The sequence below is a fragment of the Nannobrachium achirus genome, assembly GCF_963921795.1.
Source record: "Nannobrachium achirus genome assembly, chromosome: 7".
NCBI lineage: Eukaryota > Metazoa > Chordata > Actinopteri > Myctophiformes > Myctophidae > Nannobrachium > Nannobrachium achirus.
This window is the reverse complement of record NC_137816.1, coordinates 44,359,061-44,381,112: the sequence shown is the minus strand read 5'-3', so window position 1 is coordinate 44,381,112 and position 22,052 is coordinate 44,359,061. Positions and strand designations below refer to the sequence as shown.

The window sequence follows — 22,052 nt, the reverse complement described above, 5'->3', positions numbered from 1 at the left end:
GGCTCTCATGAGTCATGGTGATGAAAGATCGCAATCACAGCAGAGCTTTAAAGGGCCATAAACAAGCAGAATGATAATGATAATTAACCATTAATTATTACGCAAACTTGTGTTTGATTCATTGTAATTCACCATACTCAGCCATTAGCTCTGACATCGACTGTGATGTCAGGGGAACCAAATCCCTTTTATGCTCATATATGGAGGTCCCTGATGTCCTCAATATTAAGCCCATATGAATATCTATGGGTGGGTACCAGGGGTGGGTCTCCATATATGGGTAGCCTAACTGGTGCGATACATCACTGGCCAGATGGCCAAGACATGGCGCGACCTCGCTTTTCGCCCTTAGGCGTCTTACTGCATGTTGGAAAGCAATGTTTTCATGGTAAAGATTGTATGGTACTGAGTCAGTATGGTGGGAGGCAGTTAGTGTGTGTGTGTGTGTGTGTGTGTGTGTGTGTGTGTGTGCTTTGAAAGCTTGTAGATCGGTTATTTTCGGAAAACTTTCACAAATGTTGGCACAGCTTCTCTTTTTTATATTATATATTATATAGTGGTCCTCGACAGCAGAACTTTACCCTTGTCTTAATTATTGACTTTGTACTGACCTCTATTGGTCACTTTAAAAAGTGAAAGGTAGTTTTCTCAAGCACCAGGTGGTGCTATTTAATCAGTCATAAAACTGTTGGGTTAGTCTGTCTGTCTACAGAAGTAATAGGAAAACCTGTTAGTCTGTCAGATATACATCATTAGTGCTTGTGACTGTCAGAGACACCAAGGCAGGGGATATTAGTCCATAGACAAGAATTGTATACTAGAAACTGTGTTTTTGTAGGCTATAAAGCCAAGGACCAAAAAGTTATTGTCAGGTTCTCTATTCTGCTTTAGTCTCAAGCAGAAACCCAACTTTTATTGTAACCATATAATCAGTTGGCCATTTTATAGATTAGAAGTAGTAGATGATTAGACTAACTGACTGCCATAGCATAGCAATTCATTTGGCCTGTTTCTGTTCTAAAATGTACCAAATAAGGTATGGAACCTTATTTTTTTTTTAAAGCAGTGAGGATCTGGCATATGGCATAGTTTTGATCTCCCCCTTAGATGAGAAGCAGGGATTTGACTGTCAGTTTTACTTAAAAGAGTGGTCTGTTGTAGCTGAAACATCATTAAGACATACTTAGCCAAACCTTGTGAAAGGTTGACATTAAGCCCTGGATGAGCCATTTACTCATTACAGAGTACATTAGCTCATCACATGACTTTGGTGGTTATTTCAAAGGAAAGAAGTATCTCCCACATCACCGCTGATGTAACCGGTGAGATTGAGATTGGAGAATACTCTGTATCAGAAACACACACACACACACACACACACACACACACACACACACACACACACACACACACACACACACACACACACACACACACACACACACACACAGATGTTCTTTTGTTTCTCCTGCAGGTGTAGACTACTTCAATGTTTTCAGTGAGGATGATTTCAACTGGTCAGGGAGTTGAGAGTGGACAACAGCCCTTTTATACTCTGCTCTGTTTGATGTCCTAGAAAACAGACAGAGACCTCACCTGTCATCCCATGCAGGCTTACCTGAATATCAGACACTTTCATCAATCAGTGTGTGTGTGTGTGTGTGTGTGTGTGTGTGTGTGTGTGTGTGTGTGTGTGTGTGTGTGTGTGTGTGTGTGTGTGTGTGTGTGAGGAGTGATTTCATATAGGCATCAGACAATGTTTTATTTTAAATTACTTTCACAAAAGCGCTGATAATGACAGCTGCTCTAGGATGACCCTAGACAGAGCATTCTACATTCTTATCACTCCCCGCTGGTCTGCAGTTTCAGTCACACCACTGGGAATTATCTGACTGTCTTTTGTTTCACTGTTAGTAAACCTGTGTAACAGAGAGCTTGCTCTCCATTCTTTTTCTGAGTTGCACCTTGACATCTATTATTATCAACCCATTTCTGTTTGTTGAAAGGTGAGGTCATAGATTGCAAGGGTGAGTGATGTGATGACTCACAAGACACACTCCGAACACATCTGTTCCACTGAGAGTGAACTCACTTGTTTTAGAACAAAGACCCTGTGTGTGTGTGTGTGTGTGTGTGTGTGTGTGTGTGCGTGCGTGCGTGCGTGCGTGCGTGCGTGTGCGTGAGTGCGTGCGTGTGTGTGTGTAAATAGGTAGAGTTGGGAGGAGATGGAAGGCAGTGTGGTGAGTGAGTTGTGGCATATGTCAAGCCCAAGTTCTATGGTGTTGTTGCATGCTGAAAATAGCAGATCTACAAGACACATTCGAAAATGTGTTTCCTGGATCACACGCTCTATATGGTAACTGTGAGCTTGTAGATCATATTTTGGTGCATGACTAAACGAAGCATGAATAACATCACAAGACTTCAACACTTAATGTTGAGCTGTGTTCACTTTTACTGAGGAGTCATGGCTAATTTTAGTCCCATCTGTGACCTCACCCTTCGCTGTAGTTCAGGAGTCGGTCATTATCATCCAGAACTATGGGTACCAGCCAGGGAAATAGAGTCGTATTGCAAATTTGAAGGCACTGACCTTGGTATGTTCCTGTGGATTGCTGGGACCTAAAGTGCATAAGCACATGTCATGTTTGGTTTTACAGGAAGAAAACATATTTGGATTTTGATGAGAGTAGGCTACCCTAAAAATAATGGGGTTTATTTTGTTAGCAAATATTGTTAAATAGGTGGACAATATGATTGGGGATACATTTTTAGATCATGGTGATCTAAAAATGTAAAAGACGTTTTTCATTTCATCTCGACATCGAAATTCTCCTCTCTAAAAGTAGTTTTGTGCCATCCACTACAATAAACTGAAAAATGTCTTATATATTTCTTACAGGAATCATAGAACCATGTTAGATACAATCGAGGAAATGTGATGTATAAGAAAATACTATCTTTATCAAAGAATTGAGTATGAAATAGGCTACCTGTATTGTAATAACACATAATTGTCTATGACTGTACCTGACATTTAAAGGGGTGAAATGTGTACACAATTTGTATTTTCTTCAGGCATAAAATCATGTACATATAAAAGCATGTATTTCTCCATGACTCAATGTTCCGATTCAAGAACATTGTTTTTTCCCCTGCAAGAGATTTAGAAGAATATCCACTGTATATGAAACTACTGTAAAGTCACACTGTTGCTGTGGGTTGCAGCATCATTATGTAATCTGAATGATTGTTTCCATGTTGTTGTACTATATGTCATGGTATTGCTTTTGGACCCAACAGTGGACTGTCTTCTTCTTTGAACAATGTTTTAATAAAGTGAAGTTCAGTTACTCTTTCAAAAGGAATTCTAACTACTGTATAATGAAGCACAGATGGATTTTCTCAGTCAGCCACAATACAGAACCTAACGGTATATGAAAGTATTAAAGAACACTGAAAAATCGGCCTGATAGGTGGCGCTTGAAAAGGGCCATGTGAGAAATGAGGGGTGGACGTTGTGAGTTGCCATCCAAGGAGTGTGTGTGCAAATTTGGCATGGATAGGGGCAACGGTGGCGGAGATAAGAGTAGGACAAAAGTGTGAATACAATTATACAAAAAGATTTGTTGGACCCCCTAGGGGTCTTCACCAGACCCCCCGTTGTAATACGATGCAGATCATAGGAGCAGATGAGGGCCATCAAGCTTCATCTTCACTGCCAGAAGGAGGCCTACTCCCTAATACCAAATATTCTGCAATATCCTCTTCCTGACAGCACTCAGGCTTCAATATCTCTCCACTCCCTGTTAAAATGTAGCAGGTGAAGTAACCAATTAGTTACTCAAGTACTGTAGGCCTACTTAAGTACAATTTGGAGGCATTTTACATTACTTCAGTATTTCCAATTATTGCTTGTCTGTCCGTGTGCGCTTTGTTATGGTCTATGGGTTTGCCGCTCTGACATCACTGTGATGTCAGGGTGTCATCAATATTAAGCCCATATCTAACAGGACTTCATATGGGAATACCCATATATGGAGGCCAGTCAGGCCACATCGGCCACATACTACGCTAACAGAATCCATATATGGCCAAGACAGATGGCCAAGATCTGTTCTACAGACAGGGATCTCCATGTATGGGCATAAAAGGGATTGTATGTATGATGTCAGATGTCATAGGACTTTCACATAACGAATAACTGAGTAAGTAAGCATGTTTGGGGTCTCACAGCATATCTCCATATATGGGTACCAAGGGTCTTCATATGAGTAACTGGTCCGATATACATCACTGACTAGATGGCCAAGACATGGCACGACCTTGACTTTTAGGGCGAGGTCGCTTGTTGCCCTGAGGCGTCTTACTGGTTTTACTTCAACTCCACTACATCTCAATTATTGTACTTTTACTTCACAACACTTATTTGAAAACTTTAGTTACATTGCAGATCTTGATAATTATTACAATACATGCATTAACCACTTAACCCATAGATACAGTACTTTGATCAGATTATATCTACATTGTTATACTTTAATTAAGTAAAAGATATGAGCACTTCTTCCATCACTGATAACTGTAGATGTGACGGACTACTTATTTCATAATGGTAGTCCATCATTGGCCCTCAGAATAAACGTTGTCTTTTTCCATTAAATAACTTATAAATGCACAATGACATAAACCTCCTGCTCTCACACAAGAGGTTCTCTTGCACCACATTCTCACAGAGTGGAAAAACATGAGTCATTCACTTCCCCTCTGGTCACAGTTAGCTGCTCTATGAGGCTGCCAGTAGTAGTTTCTCTTTTTTTCTACTTCTTTTAACAGCAGCTAGATTCACCGCAGCTCTCTGGCACAGGAAACCCAGAGGGATGGAGTCATATATTACAGTTACATCATCGCTCAGGCATGTGCAAACAATCACAAAAGCTGAATCCAATTAAAGGACGCTTGCATGTATACGTATAGGCCTATACACCACCAACACCCTGTGTCCTGTCAGTCCTTGTTACCATGAGATGAAAATGTCTTTGAATTTGAGGTGAGCTGCTCGATTTGTACCTTGGATAAAAGTAGTAAAGTGGCCAGTGTGTTTACCCCTTTGCACCACCAGGGAACTCCCAAGCTGCATAACCGGAGAACATTGTTTGAATTGAGGCCCTATTTAGAACCATACTTCATGATTACACGTGACATTTAACCAAAAGATAAACATAGTGTTGGAAGAGAGCAGGACAGTGGTACAGACAGTATGTAAAAACATTTATTGTTGAGGACATCTTTATATTCAACAGTGCCTTTTCCCCATCTTATGGTTTTATAATAATAGATATTACCTCCTCGAGTCTAGTCCTGGATTTATTTCTTTTTTTTTAAAAGGTACAAAAAAGAAAGAAATCCCAGCAGTGAGAGGCTTACACTTAAGTGATACAGTACACACAGAAATGTGTTTCCAATATGAGATGGCATTTTATATTCTAATATAATACAGTATTAAGATCACAGAATCTCAACAGGGTAGAGCAGAGGCACTCCACTGTTGGCAGACAACCCACCAGCAAAAGGACAATAATGTAGAAGTAGTACAAGGTGGAAGGACAGCAATCATGATAGCTGGAGAGAGGCATGTGGACAATAACACCAAAACAGAGCTCAGCCATACAACTCACATCCCAGGAATGTGCAGTTGTTAAGATGAAAGAACATTGTGGTCGACAGAAACACGATCGCAACAGGTGATTTCATGCCAACACATACTTCCTATTAACCATTTAAACCCTCTATACTTAGTAAACAAATACTTTAGTTGACTGGGGTTGGCTCTGTACTTGGTCCGTTCTCTTTTACCCTAATAGTATACACCAAATGTCTGCTGAAAATAGTGTATCTATGTTGTGATGCATTGAGCTTGCAGATCTGCTACTTTCAGCAAATGTTCCCTCAAAATAGGGATGCTAGGGTTCAAGTGATTAAAGACATTAGGAGAGAAATGCATGTTTCTAAGTGCAGAATTGGTCCTGTTTTGCCTAAACAGCGTCAGTCCAGTGGAGTGTGGATCACATGCAGCATGCTGCCACCATTAGAAAAGGAGTGGTATTTCACTCATTAGATCCTACAGAGTTGTAAATGAGAGCATGTGACTGACGGGGAAATGCAAATACTTCCGGATCTGTGTCGGAATCTTTCAACCTGGGAACGGTAGCCTCATAGAATATCACAGATATTATAGTTGGGACCTGAGAGGCAAGTAAGACAAATCATCTCTTCCTAACATCTCATCAACCTCATTGTTTAAGATGATGATATGCAGTATACAAGGATGGTACACAATACAGAATATAAGCATGCAATGAAATGGAAGCAAGACAATGATATTGCACATATTATGCTCAGATAACTGTTCCTATTACAAAGGCTCGCTTTAGATACTCTCTTATACCATTGGAACTGCACTGTATAAGGAAATAACTATGAGATTAAATAAAATAAAAACCCATATCTATCAGAAATTCTGTATGAATATATTAAGCATTGCATGTTAGTCTTTGGCATGGTTAAATGTTGTAGAAACTTGACTGAGCAAAACATTACAGCTAGACCATTGGTAACATAGCAGACTCAGGTCAATGTTTCTTCAGCCTCAAATGGATGACTATCCTGTACCTGTCACAGTACAACAACCACTTCCACAGCCCAAAATTATCAACCTCTAGTTCCCATTTCCAATTAATATAAGAAATGAACAGTAATAATACAAATCTGAAAATTAAACCATATCTAAACCAAAGCTTCCGTTCCGAATAAAACCGTAAAGCCATTTAAGACTGCCAAGCATTTAATCTCAAGTTGCTAAACCAAGTGTATGTCTTTAATGTCAATATATCAGATCTGAAAGACAAATTGTGCCTTCTGACCAGCATAGGGCCAGCACAAGCCAAGAATCGACTTGCTATTCTTAAGGCAAATATATACTTGCGTAGTTTCAAGTGAAAAATGTTGTCACTCCTATTTCTTTCAGTTGAATATATTTCTTTAGGTCGCATGACTAAGTATAGATTAGCCTTTTAAACAGGTTGCACATCATCTATGGCCTTTTAAACAGCAACCTGCACTAGCGAAACCCTGCAAACTAACCTAACAATCAGCCAGCATCTGATACTGTCACCGTCAAAGCATCTCAATCAATATCTTCCACAGCTGAGATGCTGAGGAACAGTTCGTCTACTCAATCACATTGAGCAGGGAATTTGGTAATATGGTAACAGACAGAGTTTAAGGTATTGTTTTGTTGTGCTCTTCTGTCAGTCATGCCATCGGCAATGGCTGAGCCATTACCTGAGCTTTCTGGCAAAGACTGGTTTGGCTTTAGCCTAAGTTATACGTCGTCGTACGTCAAAAGTCGCACACCGAAAATAACCAGACAATCAGTTATTATTCAGCCCCATCGTATGACGAGAACAACTTAGGCTTTTGCCTCACCATGGTTTCTTGCCTCAAAGACATGACAGATACAAGGAGCGAGATGAGAAAACCCAGTCATTCAAAAACTGTAGTCTCTTAAGTAGCTCTATAGATGGACTCAGGCGTTTATAGCCAGCTGCCACAGTTGACAGTTGAGACGATGAAGGGACTCCTCAATGTTAGTTCATGGTTACCAGCAGATGTTCCTGTTAGATGGTTAGGATTATGTCCTTTTTCACATGCTCATAGTACAGTATAAAAACAAACAAATTAAAGAAATACATGTACAGTATGGGAAGTTCATATAGGCTTAAAAAGACAAGAAAGAAAGCAACTGAAATGGAATGACTAAAAACTACAAAACAACATTTACAGCTGCAAAAATAACATCCATAATAACATAACAAAAAGAAGTATGAACATGTGTGTGGGAGAGGGCAATTCCAGTTATTTCCCTTCTTCTCATACGTTAATTCTTGTTGAGGGCGCCTTGCTCCACAGTTTGGCACAAGACTTTTGATTCCACACAGTGAGATGAGACCAGGGGCTTGGCTGAAATTGTTCCACATGGTGAGATGAGACAACAGGATCGGCTGGGGCGCAGGACGGGCTCCAACCCTACAGGTCTCCTTCCACTCGCCTCCTGCGGACTGGAGAGGACAGGTGCAATGAATGGAGATGAACAAAAGAAAGAATACAAATCAAACAAAACGAGGTAAAGCAAGGTGCAACATTCCTCTGGTGGACTGATGAGGAAGAGGAAAAATCTGCTAACATGCTACACAAACCTCAACCAACTCAAGCCTGTTAGTAGTATAATAAAAAGGCAGTGAGTCATAGGTTACGCGGTCAAAGTTCACACCCATCCCAGTGTAACAAGTGTGATAAGCGTGGACAGAAGACAAGACGTGGAACTCCTTCACGCCCCAAAGCTGTAACGTTGCACGGTCAAACTCTGTATTGTTAACGTGAATGAGGGTGAATGCTCCAGTCCAACGTGCTGTGAAGGTAATGGCTATGGTTATCATAATGCGTTCAGACACACTTGCGACCACACCACACCCATGCATCAGACCTGTACTACTGCAGCTCTGAGAGAATGATGAGCTAGAAGAAAGAACAGAATGGAGGTAATTGAGGCCTTAATACTTAATGAACTCCAAATTGACCATATTTACACACTGAGCATTTACACACAATCTGTATGGTTTCTACCACCCTTGAATATGACGCAAGAAAAAACTGTAGGGATGGACTATCAAAATGTCCACATGCTGAGTGGATCACATCAGTAGATAAAAACTGTAGTGTACAGTACTGTAGCTCAGGGGTTCCCAAACCTCTTTGGCTTAGGGCACCGCTACAAATATCTTCTTCATCCGAGGCACCCAGACATTATATTAATAATTTTCACTCCCAGCACCTTATATTAATAGCATATTTTAGCGACTATGTTGTGAGGAAAACGTTGAGATAATAGCCATTTTGGTTAGAAAATAACTTTGTACTTCAAGTTTAAAATGATACAAAATATCTTTTCAAGTGTCCAAATAAATTCCAAATATTATCAAATTATCTTGCGGCACCCCTGGATTGCCGTCACGGCACCCCAGGGTGCCCCGTCACCCACTTTGAAAATCCCTACTGTAGCTTAACATTTTAACAGTACTATCACAAAGAAATTCTTCATTTTCTATTTCGAAGTGACAGAAATTGGAAGACAAAGAAGGTTCTCTAACAGACAGGATGAAGGAACCACACAGGGAATGATCTTTGTATGCGTGTGTGTCATCATCATTACCCAGGTCGTTGTTCTTGGTAATAGCTGCCGAAGCCCTGGCGCGTGGTCCTTGCTGATTGAAGTGGTAGCCGAACTTCACTATACCGGTGTTCTCTTCCAACATCTTAGCTATCTCCATTTCTACTGTAGTACCCAGCTGCTGCCTCTGAACAACACACACAGATACACACCAGCTGGTTATGCATGTACAGTATGCGAGTATGTGTGTTGTGTTGTGTTATTTATTGTTGCCGACATAGGACACATTTTGGACGTTAACCCAGTTGATTGGGGATGTGTGTCCAATTGGGGATAAAACTAGTCTCCCCAATTAGGTTTTACTGAAGCTTTATGAGGTTAAGGCCTATTCCCACTGGGCCAGATAACAGATAAAAAATATATATTTCTCCAGATATTTTTCCATTCAAAGTGGATGGTAGATACAGATAAAAGAAATATCTGTGGCAGATATTTTTTGGAACAATGGAAAGTAGTAAAAAGTGCTAGGGACACAACCTCCAAACTCCACACTTTCTGCCAAACCAGCTAACTCCACCTGATTGGCCCTCTCTTTTTCTCATAAATATGTGCTATTGAACACCCTTTATGTCTGTGTGTTGGTTGAAATAATATTGAACCAATGAAAGGTAGTAAAAAGCCCTTCAGTCAAAAACTCCTAACTCCTCTTGAGCTCATTTTCCCGAAAATGAACATTTTGGAGTCAGGAGGTTTCGGCCCGATAGCAGAGATATATGGAATGAAACCAGTGTGTGTGTGTGTGTGTGTGCGTGTGTGTGTGCAGACACATAGCACTCAGTACCTGATTGTCTATCTTTATCTCTGTGAGCCCTTCATTGTCCCTCAATGCGTCAACCAGGGCCTGCACCCCAACACCGGTGATGAAATTAGACTCCAAGTTCAGGCTACGCAATGTCTTGTTCTCCTTCAGCATGTCGCCGAATGCCTACCGATTGGCCAAGGAAAAAAAAGAGCCAGAGATGACATTGGTGAGAACAGGAAAAATACATCAGTCAACAACAGCTGTGGGAAACCCATTCAATTCAGATACACACTGGAGATGGGAGCAGCGTTGTCACAACACTCAACAAACATGTTGAGAGATGGGACACTAACTAGAGATGGGACAATACCAGATATTATCATTTATCGTGATAAAAAAAAAATCACGATAATCGTATCATGGAGATTTAATTCATTGTGATATCGTCCTCTGTCATGCACTGGGATCAATTCCCTTTTTATTTGCCGAGCTGCATATCCGGTACCACTTGAACCCTCTATAATTGGTAAAAGGTACTTATAATATACGTACTTGATACAGTCTTTTTTTCCCCACTCTATCAAATGTCTTTGCCAAAAGAAATAGCAGATCTACAAGCTCAAAACGCGTCGCGTTGTGAGCTTGTAGATCTGCTATTTTTTGGCAAACGTTCCGCCCCAGGAAAATGGATTTTGGATCGCGATAATATCGTAAATCGCAATTTATTTTGTCACAATAATCGCGATCTGAAATGTTCCTATCGTCCCATCCCTAACACTAACACACACTAACCACTGCGACGGGGTCGTTGCTCCGTGTGGCCGCCAGGCTGAACTTCTTGACATGTGTGTTGCGCTCCATGGCCTTGGCCAAGTCCTTCAACGTGGGAATAGGAATGTTCTGGAAAAACAAGACACAAGAGTCTAATAAGGATATGAACCTCCTGTCCAAGCTTTAGCCATCGATAGTGAGTTAACTATGTATGGAGGTTGTTGACAAAACGCTTTAGGCCCTAAAGCCTGTCACCTTGCCAGCTGAGAAGGAAAAAAGGATGAACCCTGCAAGGACCACTGTCACTTTTTGGACACATTTATATTTGATCAAAAAAAGAGTTGAAATCATTTGTTTTCCTCTTCTTTTTTCACCTAAACATCACCATTGGATCCTATGTTTAGTATTACAAAGCCATTAGCCAGGATATTTGCATATGAATACCCCCCACAGAGGCTGACATTCACACAACTTCAAGATCTCTGGAGTCCAGAGTCTGGACGAACAACATCTCACTTTTTCACCTAAGCTATTCCTCACAAAAACATATGTAAAATTCGTATAATATTTATTTTGGTGATCATTAGAATGTCTAGAACATGTACATATATTATTATTGTGAAAAATATCCCCCAAATGTAAATTAGAGCATGATTTATGGCTATAAAACCTTACAAAAACTTTTTTTTAAAACATTACATTTTCCTCTGAATAGGACTCCTACAACATCACCTGAAGGGTTTATTTATTTTTATTTATTTATTTTGTGAGTAGAAATTAATTCTGGCCTTACAGGGTTAAGCATCATTAAGGTCTCACTTTGGTTTCTTCACTTTGTGTGTGTGTGTGTGTGTACCTTGATGTTATTGAGGTTGACCTCCGTTAAAGTGCTGTCGTTGTCCTTTATCCTCTGCAAAGTGTCTTCTACATTGGTGGGATTGGGAGGCTCATCGAACACAGGGGTCATCTTCTCCCCTTTGATTACATCTGGGAACACACACACACACACACACACACACACACACACACACACACACACACACACACACACACACACACACACACACACACACACACACACACACACACACACACACACACACACACACACACACACACACACACACACACACACACACACACACACAGATGATTGAACCTGAGCCACATTTCACTTTCAGTTTATTTAAATGTTTTTCCTGTGAAAGGTCACTAATTTACATTTCAACGTAGACCCATGTTGCTCGAGCAGCGCAGTCGTGTAACAAAGTATAAATAAGGCTGAACTCTACTCACTGTTGTAGCCTCCTTTAGATGTGGTTCCATCATAGGTCTGAGTACTGGTGACCAGCGTGTGAACCCCAAGGATCGCTGCAAACAAGACATGTAAACAGACAAACAACAAGCTAAGCAGTGTATCTTGTTTGTGTGTTACCCAGGGGTAAAGAATTCAGCACTGTGAGGTAACAGTAACTAAATCTTACGGGTGTGACTCTACTGGGTCCATCTGTGTACTCTCAAGAGTTAAATTAACATTCAGGATTTTACTGTGGCAAACAGACAGAGACTTTCTCTTGTTCACCGTGGCCGCTGAGTTCAAATCAGCACCACAAAGTAAAAGGACAGCAGTCTGGGAAAAAACATGGTCTGCACCGTAAAATTCTCAGTATTGATTTTACTTCCAGAGGTGAACAAATGGACCTCTAACACCAAGGATTTTACTGTCTGGGGTGAAAGGAGCCTGTGTGTTTTACTGTCCCAACATGGACCAGCAAGCAGTGGGATGAAAAGGGCATTCTGTGTGGCTCCATTTAAAGAGATTCCTTCACACAAAGAAGTGTTCTCAAGTGCCATTTGTTGCCACATTGTCCCCATTCTTACCTGCGAGGTCACACAGTTCTGTGTCTGTAGCACTGGACAGGGCCTCTTCTAGCTCCGGGTCAAGGGTCGTGATGTCCTCCTGGCACATCTCTATAGGTCTCTGCTTGGGAACGAATGCTTTACCTATGGACACACAAAGAGGGAACGAATGCTTTACCTATGGACACACAAAGAGGGAACGAATGCTTTACCTATGGACACAAAAATAGAGGGTGAGAGGTTTATAGCCTGACCATCAGCCTGAATTTTCATTTAGTTTCCCTCCATTATTCAGTCTAAAAGCCCTTCCTACTGCAGCCGTTACTGGGATTTCCGTTGCCAGAGAGTCGTTTGGCGATTGTTTCAATCAATCACAATAGTATCAAAGCAGATGATGTTGTTAAGCAACCCTTATTCGCGTTATTTTGTGGTTGGCTAAACTGTTGCTAATTGCTATGCTAACCAATGAAACCGGCAGAATAGGAGCTCTACTAACTAGTTTCTTTTTTTATATATATTTTTATTGGTTTTCTTGTTTTTACATACAATACATAAAGACAAAGACACTCACATTCACATACCACGCTACTAACTAGTAAGCAAACACGGTAAAATATGTCTGCTACTGAGTTTTCATATCAAGATCGATACGATCGCAAGTTACTGCAGCATGCGATGCCATGTTTGTTTATGTTTGAGAAATGTCCGGTCCGGTCCTGTTGTTTGACGTCATCGAGTTGAAACGACGCTGCTTTGCCATACATATTTTCAACAGAGTCTAGCCAGCATCACCAGACCTGAATTGCCTAAACTTATTTTTGTAATGGGCGTTGCTAGCGATTCAGGGACTGGAGGCAGGCTAATACATCCAACCATACAAGTAGGGAAAATACAACAACAACCACCACCAATCAGGTTGAACAGAGATAAGACCCAACTTCCCATTCCTGTGACTAGCATGTCAATGCCAAACTGATGGCTTGAGTTAGCCTAGTTTGACCAGCTTGATGTTATTCTCTCACAACCCCTCCCATCCTGTTTGTGCCCTGGACAAGGATCACATGATGGCTGAGCAGCACACACACGGCAGCGCACGCGCGCACGCACACGCACACGCACACACACACACACACACGTCTGACTGTTTGTGTCCAAGCTTGAGACACAGGAGAGCCAGAGGAGATGATTCCAAGTGAAGTACAAAAATGTATACAGTAAGTTAATGCATGTTTTCTAGGGGTGTAACGATACATTTAACAGCGATAACGATATGATACGCATTACGATACATGGTTGACAATACGATACATGGACGATATTGGTTCATTCATGGCGATATGATACGATTCAATTCAATGATTTAAAATTGATATAGTAACTATTTAGTAAAGACATTAAATATGTGTGAAAGGTGTCAATAGTGCAGTTTTTAAGGGAAAATCTATTATATAAGTAAACACTGTGATTCTCTAGCAAATACATGGACATATTTCAACACATATGGACAAACCCGCACCTTGACATGAACACAGATATTACACACATTTATTGATAGACAAAGAGTAGCTATATGGAATGGAAAAGTTATTAAACCCCTCTTTTTAATTTTCCTTCTTAAAATACAAGGCACAAATACTTAGTTTCCATACAATCAATTATTTGCACTGCAAAACAATTCAATATCGATTATCTGCATTGTAAAACGATACCAAGCCAAAACGGTACGATATTTGCTTTTGCATAACGATATAGTAGATCTTTGCAAATTAAAATCGATTTTTCGATTAATTTACTATATCTTTCTTTACACCCCTCAGTGATGTTACTAGGTTTTCAATGTAATGGGTCCCAGGACCCACAGGTGGTCATTCAAATGGGTCCCAGAAAAGTTTTATGAGTCCTCAATACAATGTTTTCGAGCGCTGTGAGCTTGTAGATCGGCTATTTTCAAAATGTTTGCCTATTTATTTTACAATTTGGCTAATGTTTGAACTTAGAACTAGGATTTCTAAATACACTAGGCTACAGACACCCATTTAATTATATTTATATCACTGGTACCCCAAATTATATTAAATGTTAAAATACTAGAGTACAAATGGAACAGGTCCATTTGGTTCCATTTGTTCACCGAGTTACAGACCCATAATGTTCTATTTGGTTCCTAACTATCATTTATCTGGGGACCCCCTGGAACTCCCTCAAGGACCCAGGACCCCACTTTGAGAACCACTAGTGAAAATAGTTTTTAGCTGTTCCAGGTTTAACTGACAATAAATCTTTACAGTGTTTATCTTACACAATACATTAAAAAACGAATTAAACTATCTAAACTAATATAGCAACTTAAGTAGAAGAAATACATTATTTTAACATGGACTCCAATGGAGGCGCATCCCCGGGACCCCAGGACCATGACATGAATGAGTCCCTGGGCGACTTGAATGAGTTTTTGATGCGGGATGCGCACGTAATGACATCACTGCACCCCTAATGTTTTCTCTTTGGCAGGCCAGGTGGTCAACACAACCAGAGATGTGCTAGTGGTGAAATGAGCGTTACGTTTCTGCCCCTCTATCCCTCATGCACTCTACTACTGTACGGCCTGTGGTGCCTGACAGCACTCTTCGTGGCCCAGGCAAGCAGGCTTGCACACCTGGCAAAATGTTGACATTTGCAAAAAAAAAAAAAAAAAAAACTTTCTGATCACATGAAAGTAGAACACTTTTATTGAAGCCAGGTCCAAACACATAATAATACATATGTACTGTATAATATAATACGTAGAGCCTCCGTCCTACTCCTCCGCCCCAACAGGTGCGGCCTTGAGTTGTGCTGCAGTAATTATCATTACCCTCCACCGCCCGGCTTCCCTCCCATGATGAACCAATAGTGTTCTGTTCATATAATGTGGACACTTGACGAAGCCGGATGCATTACGGTGGATTTCTAACCCCTAGACTCTGTGGTGGTGAGCAGCTACTTTACCACTGCCCAAATGTTAGTAGACTCTTCAGGGCAGCCTACTTCATTCCTTCCATTATGCCTGTAAATACCTGTTATGCATTTCAATTCCCTTTTACTGTATGCATAAGTAAAGCACTTTGAATTGCCTTTGTACATAATATGAACTGTGCTATACAAATAAACTTGCCCTGACATACTGATCATTTACACAAGAGTCAGGGTTTCATACTGCAGAGCCAGGGCTCAAGTGTGTGTGTGTGTGTGTGTGTGTGTGTGTGTGTGTGTGTGTGTGTGTGTGTGTGTGTGTGTGTGTGTGTGTGTGTGTGTGAGAGAGACTCACTAAAGTAGGAACTGCATTTAATGTAGCTTAAAGAGATATGCACACTTTTGAACAACTCATTTATTGTGCAGGATTCATTTAACCATTGTCTCTCCTATGCTGCCAGTGCCAACCCCCTATGAACTCATGTTAGACTAACCGAGACAACAGAGTCATGCCAGGACTCCTGTCGCCATTTCTATGGCAACCGAGCTGAAGAGAAAAGACAAAAGGGGGAAAAGAACGAGAGAAGGAAGTCATGGAACAATGAGCGTAAATGCAACAGAGCTGTGCTACCGGGGCAACAACATGTGAACCAATACAGTACAGTGAGTGGCCCTAGACCTCCCTCACCCGCACGTCTGTCTCCTCAAACAAAAACAACCCCAGAATCAATCCTCCCTTCCTCCCAGGGACGTGCAGAGAATGCTACAGGCAGGGGCTGAGATTTATAAAAGGGCTGCTATTTTCAATATTTTAACTTAAAATATTGAAAATAGCAGACCTCCAAGCTCACAACGCGCCGTGAGCTTGGAAGTCGGCTATTTTCGGTACTTGATACCACACTGAACTAAGCATAATCAAGTGAATACTGGAGATGCTGGCGTAACAGCATGGATTTCTACACAGAGAGGTCAATTCTTTCAACTTAAGTTGCTGCATTCAAGTTCAGGAGAGTTTGGACAAGGCAATTCTCTTGAATGCTGCCTTCAGGTATGGCATGGAAAGAGTAGCCTGCTTCCAGACCAGAGACCCCGCCCACTCTCAGAGTGGACTCTTTCTCTGGTCTGGAGCTGAGTACAGGAATCACTTTTTATTTTCGGTTGCTCCAATGAGCGCGGGGGGTGGGGGTGGGTCTAACGAATATCCAATCCGCGCAGCAGTTGAAACGATTCAAACGAAGTTCACACACAGGCAGGCTGAGGAAGGCACACGCACACACACGCACGCGCTGAGTTCACCAAGCTGTTTATGTTGATTACATGTTTCTGGTCGCAGTTCCGTCACTGGCACAGACAGAGACACACACACAATCACACACACAGTCCGCGACCGTGCGTCGCGTCCACCGTGCGTCTCGATCACCGTGCATCGCGATCACTCGCGCGCGGATGCGCGCGTGCACGCTCGCAAAAAAAGTCCCTCCCTGTAAATCGCTTAGAATAGAGCACAGCTTCAGACTAAAGCGTGAGCTGAGTCTGAAATCAGGCTATGGAAAGAGGGCATTTGCATTTCTTTCACCATAGTAAAAACTGCATTCATGGTCCTGAGAGGGCACTTTTTACAGGCGGATAAAAAGCCAGGGGCTCAAGCCCCCTTTTGAAGTCTATGTGTGCCTGCTCCCTCCCTCCCACAGTCTGTCAGTCAAACCGGTCATACTGAAACCGGTCTCCAGGGGGCCCTGGCACTTCCTGAAAAGCCAGTAATAAAACAGTACATACAGTCGCACGGCATCCTGTGCCAGTCCCTCCGGACTCACACCCGGCCCCCCGGCGATAGAGGGAGAGCCCCAGAAAGGGCTGACAGTCCCATGATCCCACAGGAACACATCTAATGACCTAAATGAGAGGAAAGCACGGAAGGGTAAAACCGTGGTTAAATGGCTATGAGAGAACAGGATCAGTTTGTAAGGAACAAGTTGTGTACTCTTGTTCTATCCGTGGTAGAAAGTGCTTGGTAATAATGCTGTCTCAGTGGTTTTTTCAAGTTGGCAAGATGTTTGAGTGAGAGTGAGTGCAAAAAGAGGGCAAGCTAGATGTGTAATCAGTATAAAGCAGTCACGCCCTCCATCGTTTCTCAGGAAACAAGATGGTTCAGAGATTGAAAAGGGAAATTCTCTAAGGTTCTGTTGCATCACTTGCATGTGAGAAAGTATGAACAAAAAGGCCATTGTTCAATCACTTGGTGTCATCTTTATACTCAAATCACCTGAAGAGAGCGTTTAATGCTCAGCTCAACAATACAGTGCTGATAATACAGTAACCCCAGGGGGGTCCCCAAATTATTTTGGGGGGGTCCCCAACTCCCCACTCCCCAGATGATTAACTTTGTCATTGTTTCATTGTTCATTGTTTTCTCACTCAACAGTAAACAAACCAACATAAAATGTAAGTGTATAGAGGGTATCTGCACATTTCTAAAGTGACAATTTAAGGACTTTGTAATACTTCTCACAACGCCTCGCGTTGCGAGGCGCATGTAGCTAGAGAGCATGTAGATCTGCTATTTTCACAATAGAATCATGTTATACAACATGTCTCAATGCTTAGTGCTCGCATTGGCATTCATTTAACATGCATCGCTGGTATGCACACAGAAATTAGACATGTCTTTCCCACACAAGACACTGTCTGTTGTTCTCATCACTGCCATGTAAACTTAAAAGGAATATTACCTCCTTACACCTGCATGTTCCATGACCACGGTCTTCAGTCATTTTAATAAGTAAATTATTAAAATGTACTTGAGGATGCCTGGTTGCTCAGGCAGACCATATGCTCCTGTGAGCGTGAGGACACACTGACAGGTTCAAATGTTACCCCCATCTTGTCTCACATGGCTCTGCTCTCTCTCCATTTAGTTTCCTGTCTCTCTACATGGACCTATCTGAAACCCTAACCCTTAAAGATGAATAAGGTCCTCCTCGCTTAGTCGCGGATTCCGTCTCTCTCTACTGTGTTACTATCAATAAAAACAGAAAAGCCCCGACAATAACAACAAAAAAACGGTCACATGTGATGTCATCAATGTGTATTTGTTGTATATTGGAGAAGCACACTATTTGCATGTGCATCTATAAAACAAGATTTAAGAATAGACCGTTTGTCAGCCTTCTGATTGGTCCCTGAGACTCCCTGACTGGCCAACCAGAAAAAAACATTCACTTTTTGCTATCGGGGGTGGAGTTTGTGCAGTGGAGAATGTTAAATGTGGCTTTCAAAACTGTCCGCAGTGCGCGACACGGCGATCGCCCGGTACGGCCGCGATCTCGGCCGTGATCTCGCTCATCATAATGAATAAGCTTCAACAAACTAGTTCACATGGACCATATCAATGGTCTAAGAGTCACGATTGGGTACATATATTTTAAATGGGCAGAATTACGAAAAGCCAGCCTATTATGTGAGGTTAGGATTATAGTTCTGTCCTCTTCCTACCCAGGATGCAATGCGCGGTCTATTCTCTTTCTGATCCAGAGGATTAAACTAATTAAAACATTTATTTTCGGGGGGAAAACTACTGTTTTGCTATGTAATTACTGTACCTTTTTCTTCCCTTTTTATTAATATCACGTAGATGTGTTTTTTGTGGTACTTTATATAGCTGTAATGAGGCTATGAAGGGAAAAAAAATCCCATCCACTACCACTATAAAAGAATCTGCAAAGAGGATTCTGTCCCACTGGGATTAAACAAATTAAAACATATATTTTCGGGTAAACCCCCTGTTTTGCAATGTAACTACTGTACCTTTGTCTTCCCTTTTTATTAATATCACCTAGATGTTTTTCCTTTGGTACTTTATATAGCTGTAATGAGGCTATGAAGGGAAAAAAAAATCCCATTCACTGCCACTATAAAAACAATCTGCCCAGGGTCAAATGTCCTATCATAGTAACAGGGCAGAATGGGGCGGGATTTGCAAAAGGGCTTATTGCACAAATAGCTACAGTACTATACAACCAATACCAGCTAAAACAATAGCTACGTGTGCGTGCGTGCGTGTTCCTCGACCCTAACCCTAACACATAATTTATCAGCAGGGGGTGAGAATAATATGGGAGAAAAACCGCATTCCACAGAACCACCTCAGTTTGAGTTTTCCATGTTGTCAATTCGCGCACGCACGCACGCACGCACGCACGCACGCACGCACGCACACACAGTGTATTATATTGAGGAGGTCAGCGTAGAGGAATGTGTCAGTTACAGATTTCCTCTCAAGAAAGAAGAGAAGTGTTTGGATCCCCAGAGGCCCTGATGTTAGGACTTTGGACCTCCACTGGACAGAATTCCTATCCTGTGTGAAATGTATTTTTGAGCGGTGGTCACACCGTCTCCATAGCGTGGCCGTGTGTGTATCCGTGTCTGTGTGTCTGTCTGTCTGTCTGTCTGTCTGTCTGTAGCCTCTGGTGTATGTAGCCTCAGTACCCTGGGTGACCAGAGAGGTGCTGTTGAGTCTAGCCTGCCCTGAGCATCAACTGCAATACACACACACACACACACACACACACACACACACACACCCCCACCCCACACACACAGGCACCCCTCCCCCCCCCACCCCCCCCACACCACCCCCCCCCCCCCCACACACAGGCACCCCTCCCTCCCCCCCCCCCACAGGCACACCCCCCCCCCCCCACGACCACCGCTCAGTTCACACGGGTGTGATTTTATCTTCCGTCATACTATCACTAGATCACCTCCAGTCTATATTCCAGACAGTGGCTATAGCAGGGGTCTTCAACGTTTTCAGGCCAAGGACCCCTTAGCTGGAGATGAAGCAGGGACCCCCACTACATTTTGTACAAAATTGTGTTCAGATTTTCATCGATTTCATCGATAGATTCATAGACGTGTTCTGTTTGACAAGCACTGTCATCAATCTATCCATGTTGGATTTGTGTGGTTAAATGTTTTTTCATATATTTAACCATTTAAATCATCGATACTTAGTCAATTTGACATTTCACTCCAAACCTATTTGGAGGACCCCCTGTAGTATCTCTGAGGACCCGCTAGGGGTCCCGGACCCCTTGGTGAAGACCCTTGGGATATAGTATTCAACTGCCAATAGAATGACTGAGCCTCCTCCAAGTCTGCATCAAATCCATTCCAGACAGTACAAGTACAACCAGTCACTTGGGAGATCCGAGTAAAGAATTAACCTTTACGATTACAGCCCGCCGCGGTGCGAATAAGCCTCTCTTTCGTGAATTTACCAGCCATTTCAATAGAAATAGAAAATGGCCTTCCCTAGTGGTTGGCAGGTCAGTACACACATTTAACAACTACAATTTGTATATTATTAATATAATATGAGTAGTTAGTAACTCTTACAAGATCATGTGTATCTAATTTGAAGGAAAGATCATGTTTCTGCAACAAACATTTGTGGCGCCCCTTAAGGATCTACAGTATATGGGAAGTTGAGTCATGATCCAAGGAATCAGGTAAGAAGTTGAAATCGTACAACCAACATTTCAAGAGTTACAGGCCAAAACATGAAGCGGGGTGATATAATGCCATTATGAGTCTGATTTAAATAACTTTTTTCCCCACAAAAGGTTTGACGCTGATTGGTTCCAGCACACAAGATAAGCTCCTGACTCACTCTCTCTCTCACACTCTGTTCCCAGCCTTCGACCTGGCTGGCAGAGGTAATCAATACATGGATAAAGTGCTGAAACACTGGCCTCCGTACCAATCGCTACCAACACTGGCCATGGTACCGATTCAAGAGACCCAACACCTAAAATGTATTTCTAAGTTATTTTATCTCATCCCTCCCTTCCTCCATGAGCCTATTTGTACCAGCCTCTCTCTACTAGGAGTTGCATAAGAGCAGACGTGAATCTGCAGAGACAGGGTAGCAGTAATTACTACTGACAAAGACACACATGCGTGTGCACGCACACACGCATCAAAGCATCCACTCCCTGGGGTACGCTTATAGCTGTGCAATGATAAACTTTAACACACAACACCTGTGAAACACAATACATGAGACATTTGCCTAGTTGTTACCATTATTTATGGAAATGACATTGGGTGTACTGTACACAGAATAATACTGGTATTGGGTATGAGGTTACACCAGGCTACTCAGTCATACTCATATCATATTCAATTCAATGTTAAGCACCCTGGTATAGGGCAATCACCATGAGGTCAATTTAAAAAATGGATTGGAGTGACTTCCTTGGCCTACTGGCAGTGTGCACAAAATGTTTGACACTGATCAATCCAGTGGTTTGCAAGATTAACTCCGGAAGTACCCAGCATGCTACAAACGAAGCCAAAAACTATTCGGCTTGGCAGGGCTTCTCAAACCTACCAAAGCTTGGTGAGGAGTGAGGAACAAACCGTTTGATTAGACCC

General features: G+C 41.9%; 1 protein-coding gene across 1 annotated transcript in view; it reads right to left on the bottom strand.

Moving 5' to 3' along the window:
• Window positions 1-5,256: 5,256 nt before the first annotated feature.
• tmod2 (tropomodulin 2) overlaps window positions 5,257-22,052 on the bottom strand; it is a 32,131-nt gene continuing 15,335 nt past the window's right edge. Inside the window, exons 4-10 of the mRNA XM_080730802.1 lie at window positions 12,684-12,806; window positions 12,099-12,173; window positions 11,659-11,789; window positions 10,824-10,931; window positions 10,071-10,214; window positions 9,272-9,416; window positions 5,257-8,120 (exon numbers count right to left, since the gene is read on the bottom strand). Of these exons, the coding sequence (XP_080586928.1) occupies window positions 8,089-8,120; window positions 9,272-9,416; window positions 10,071-10,214; window positions 10,824-10,931; window positions 11,659-11,789; window positions 12,099-12,173; window positions 12,684-12,806 (758 nt within the window). The 3' untranslated portion in view covers window positions 5,257-8,088. The remainder of the gene's footprint in view (window positions 8,121-9,271; window positions 9,417-10,070; window positions 10,215-10,823; window positions 10,932-11,658; window positions 11,790-12,098; window positions 12,174-12,683; window positions 12,807-22,052) is intronic.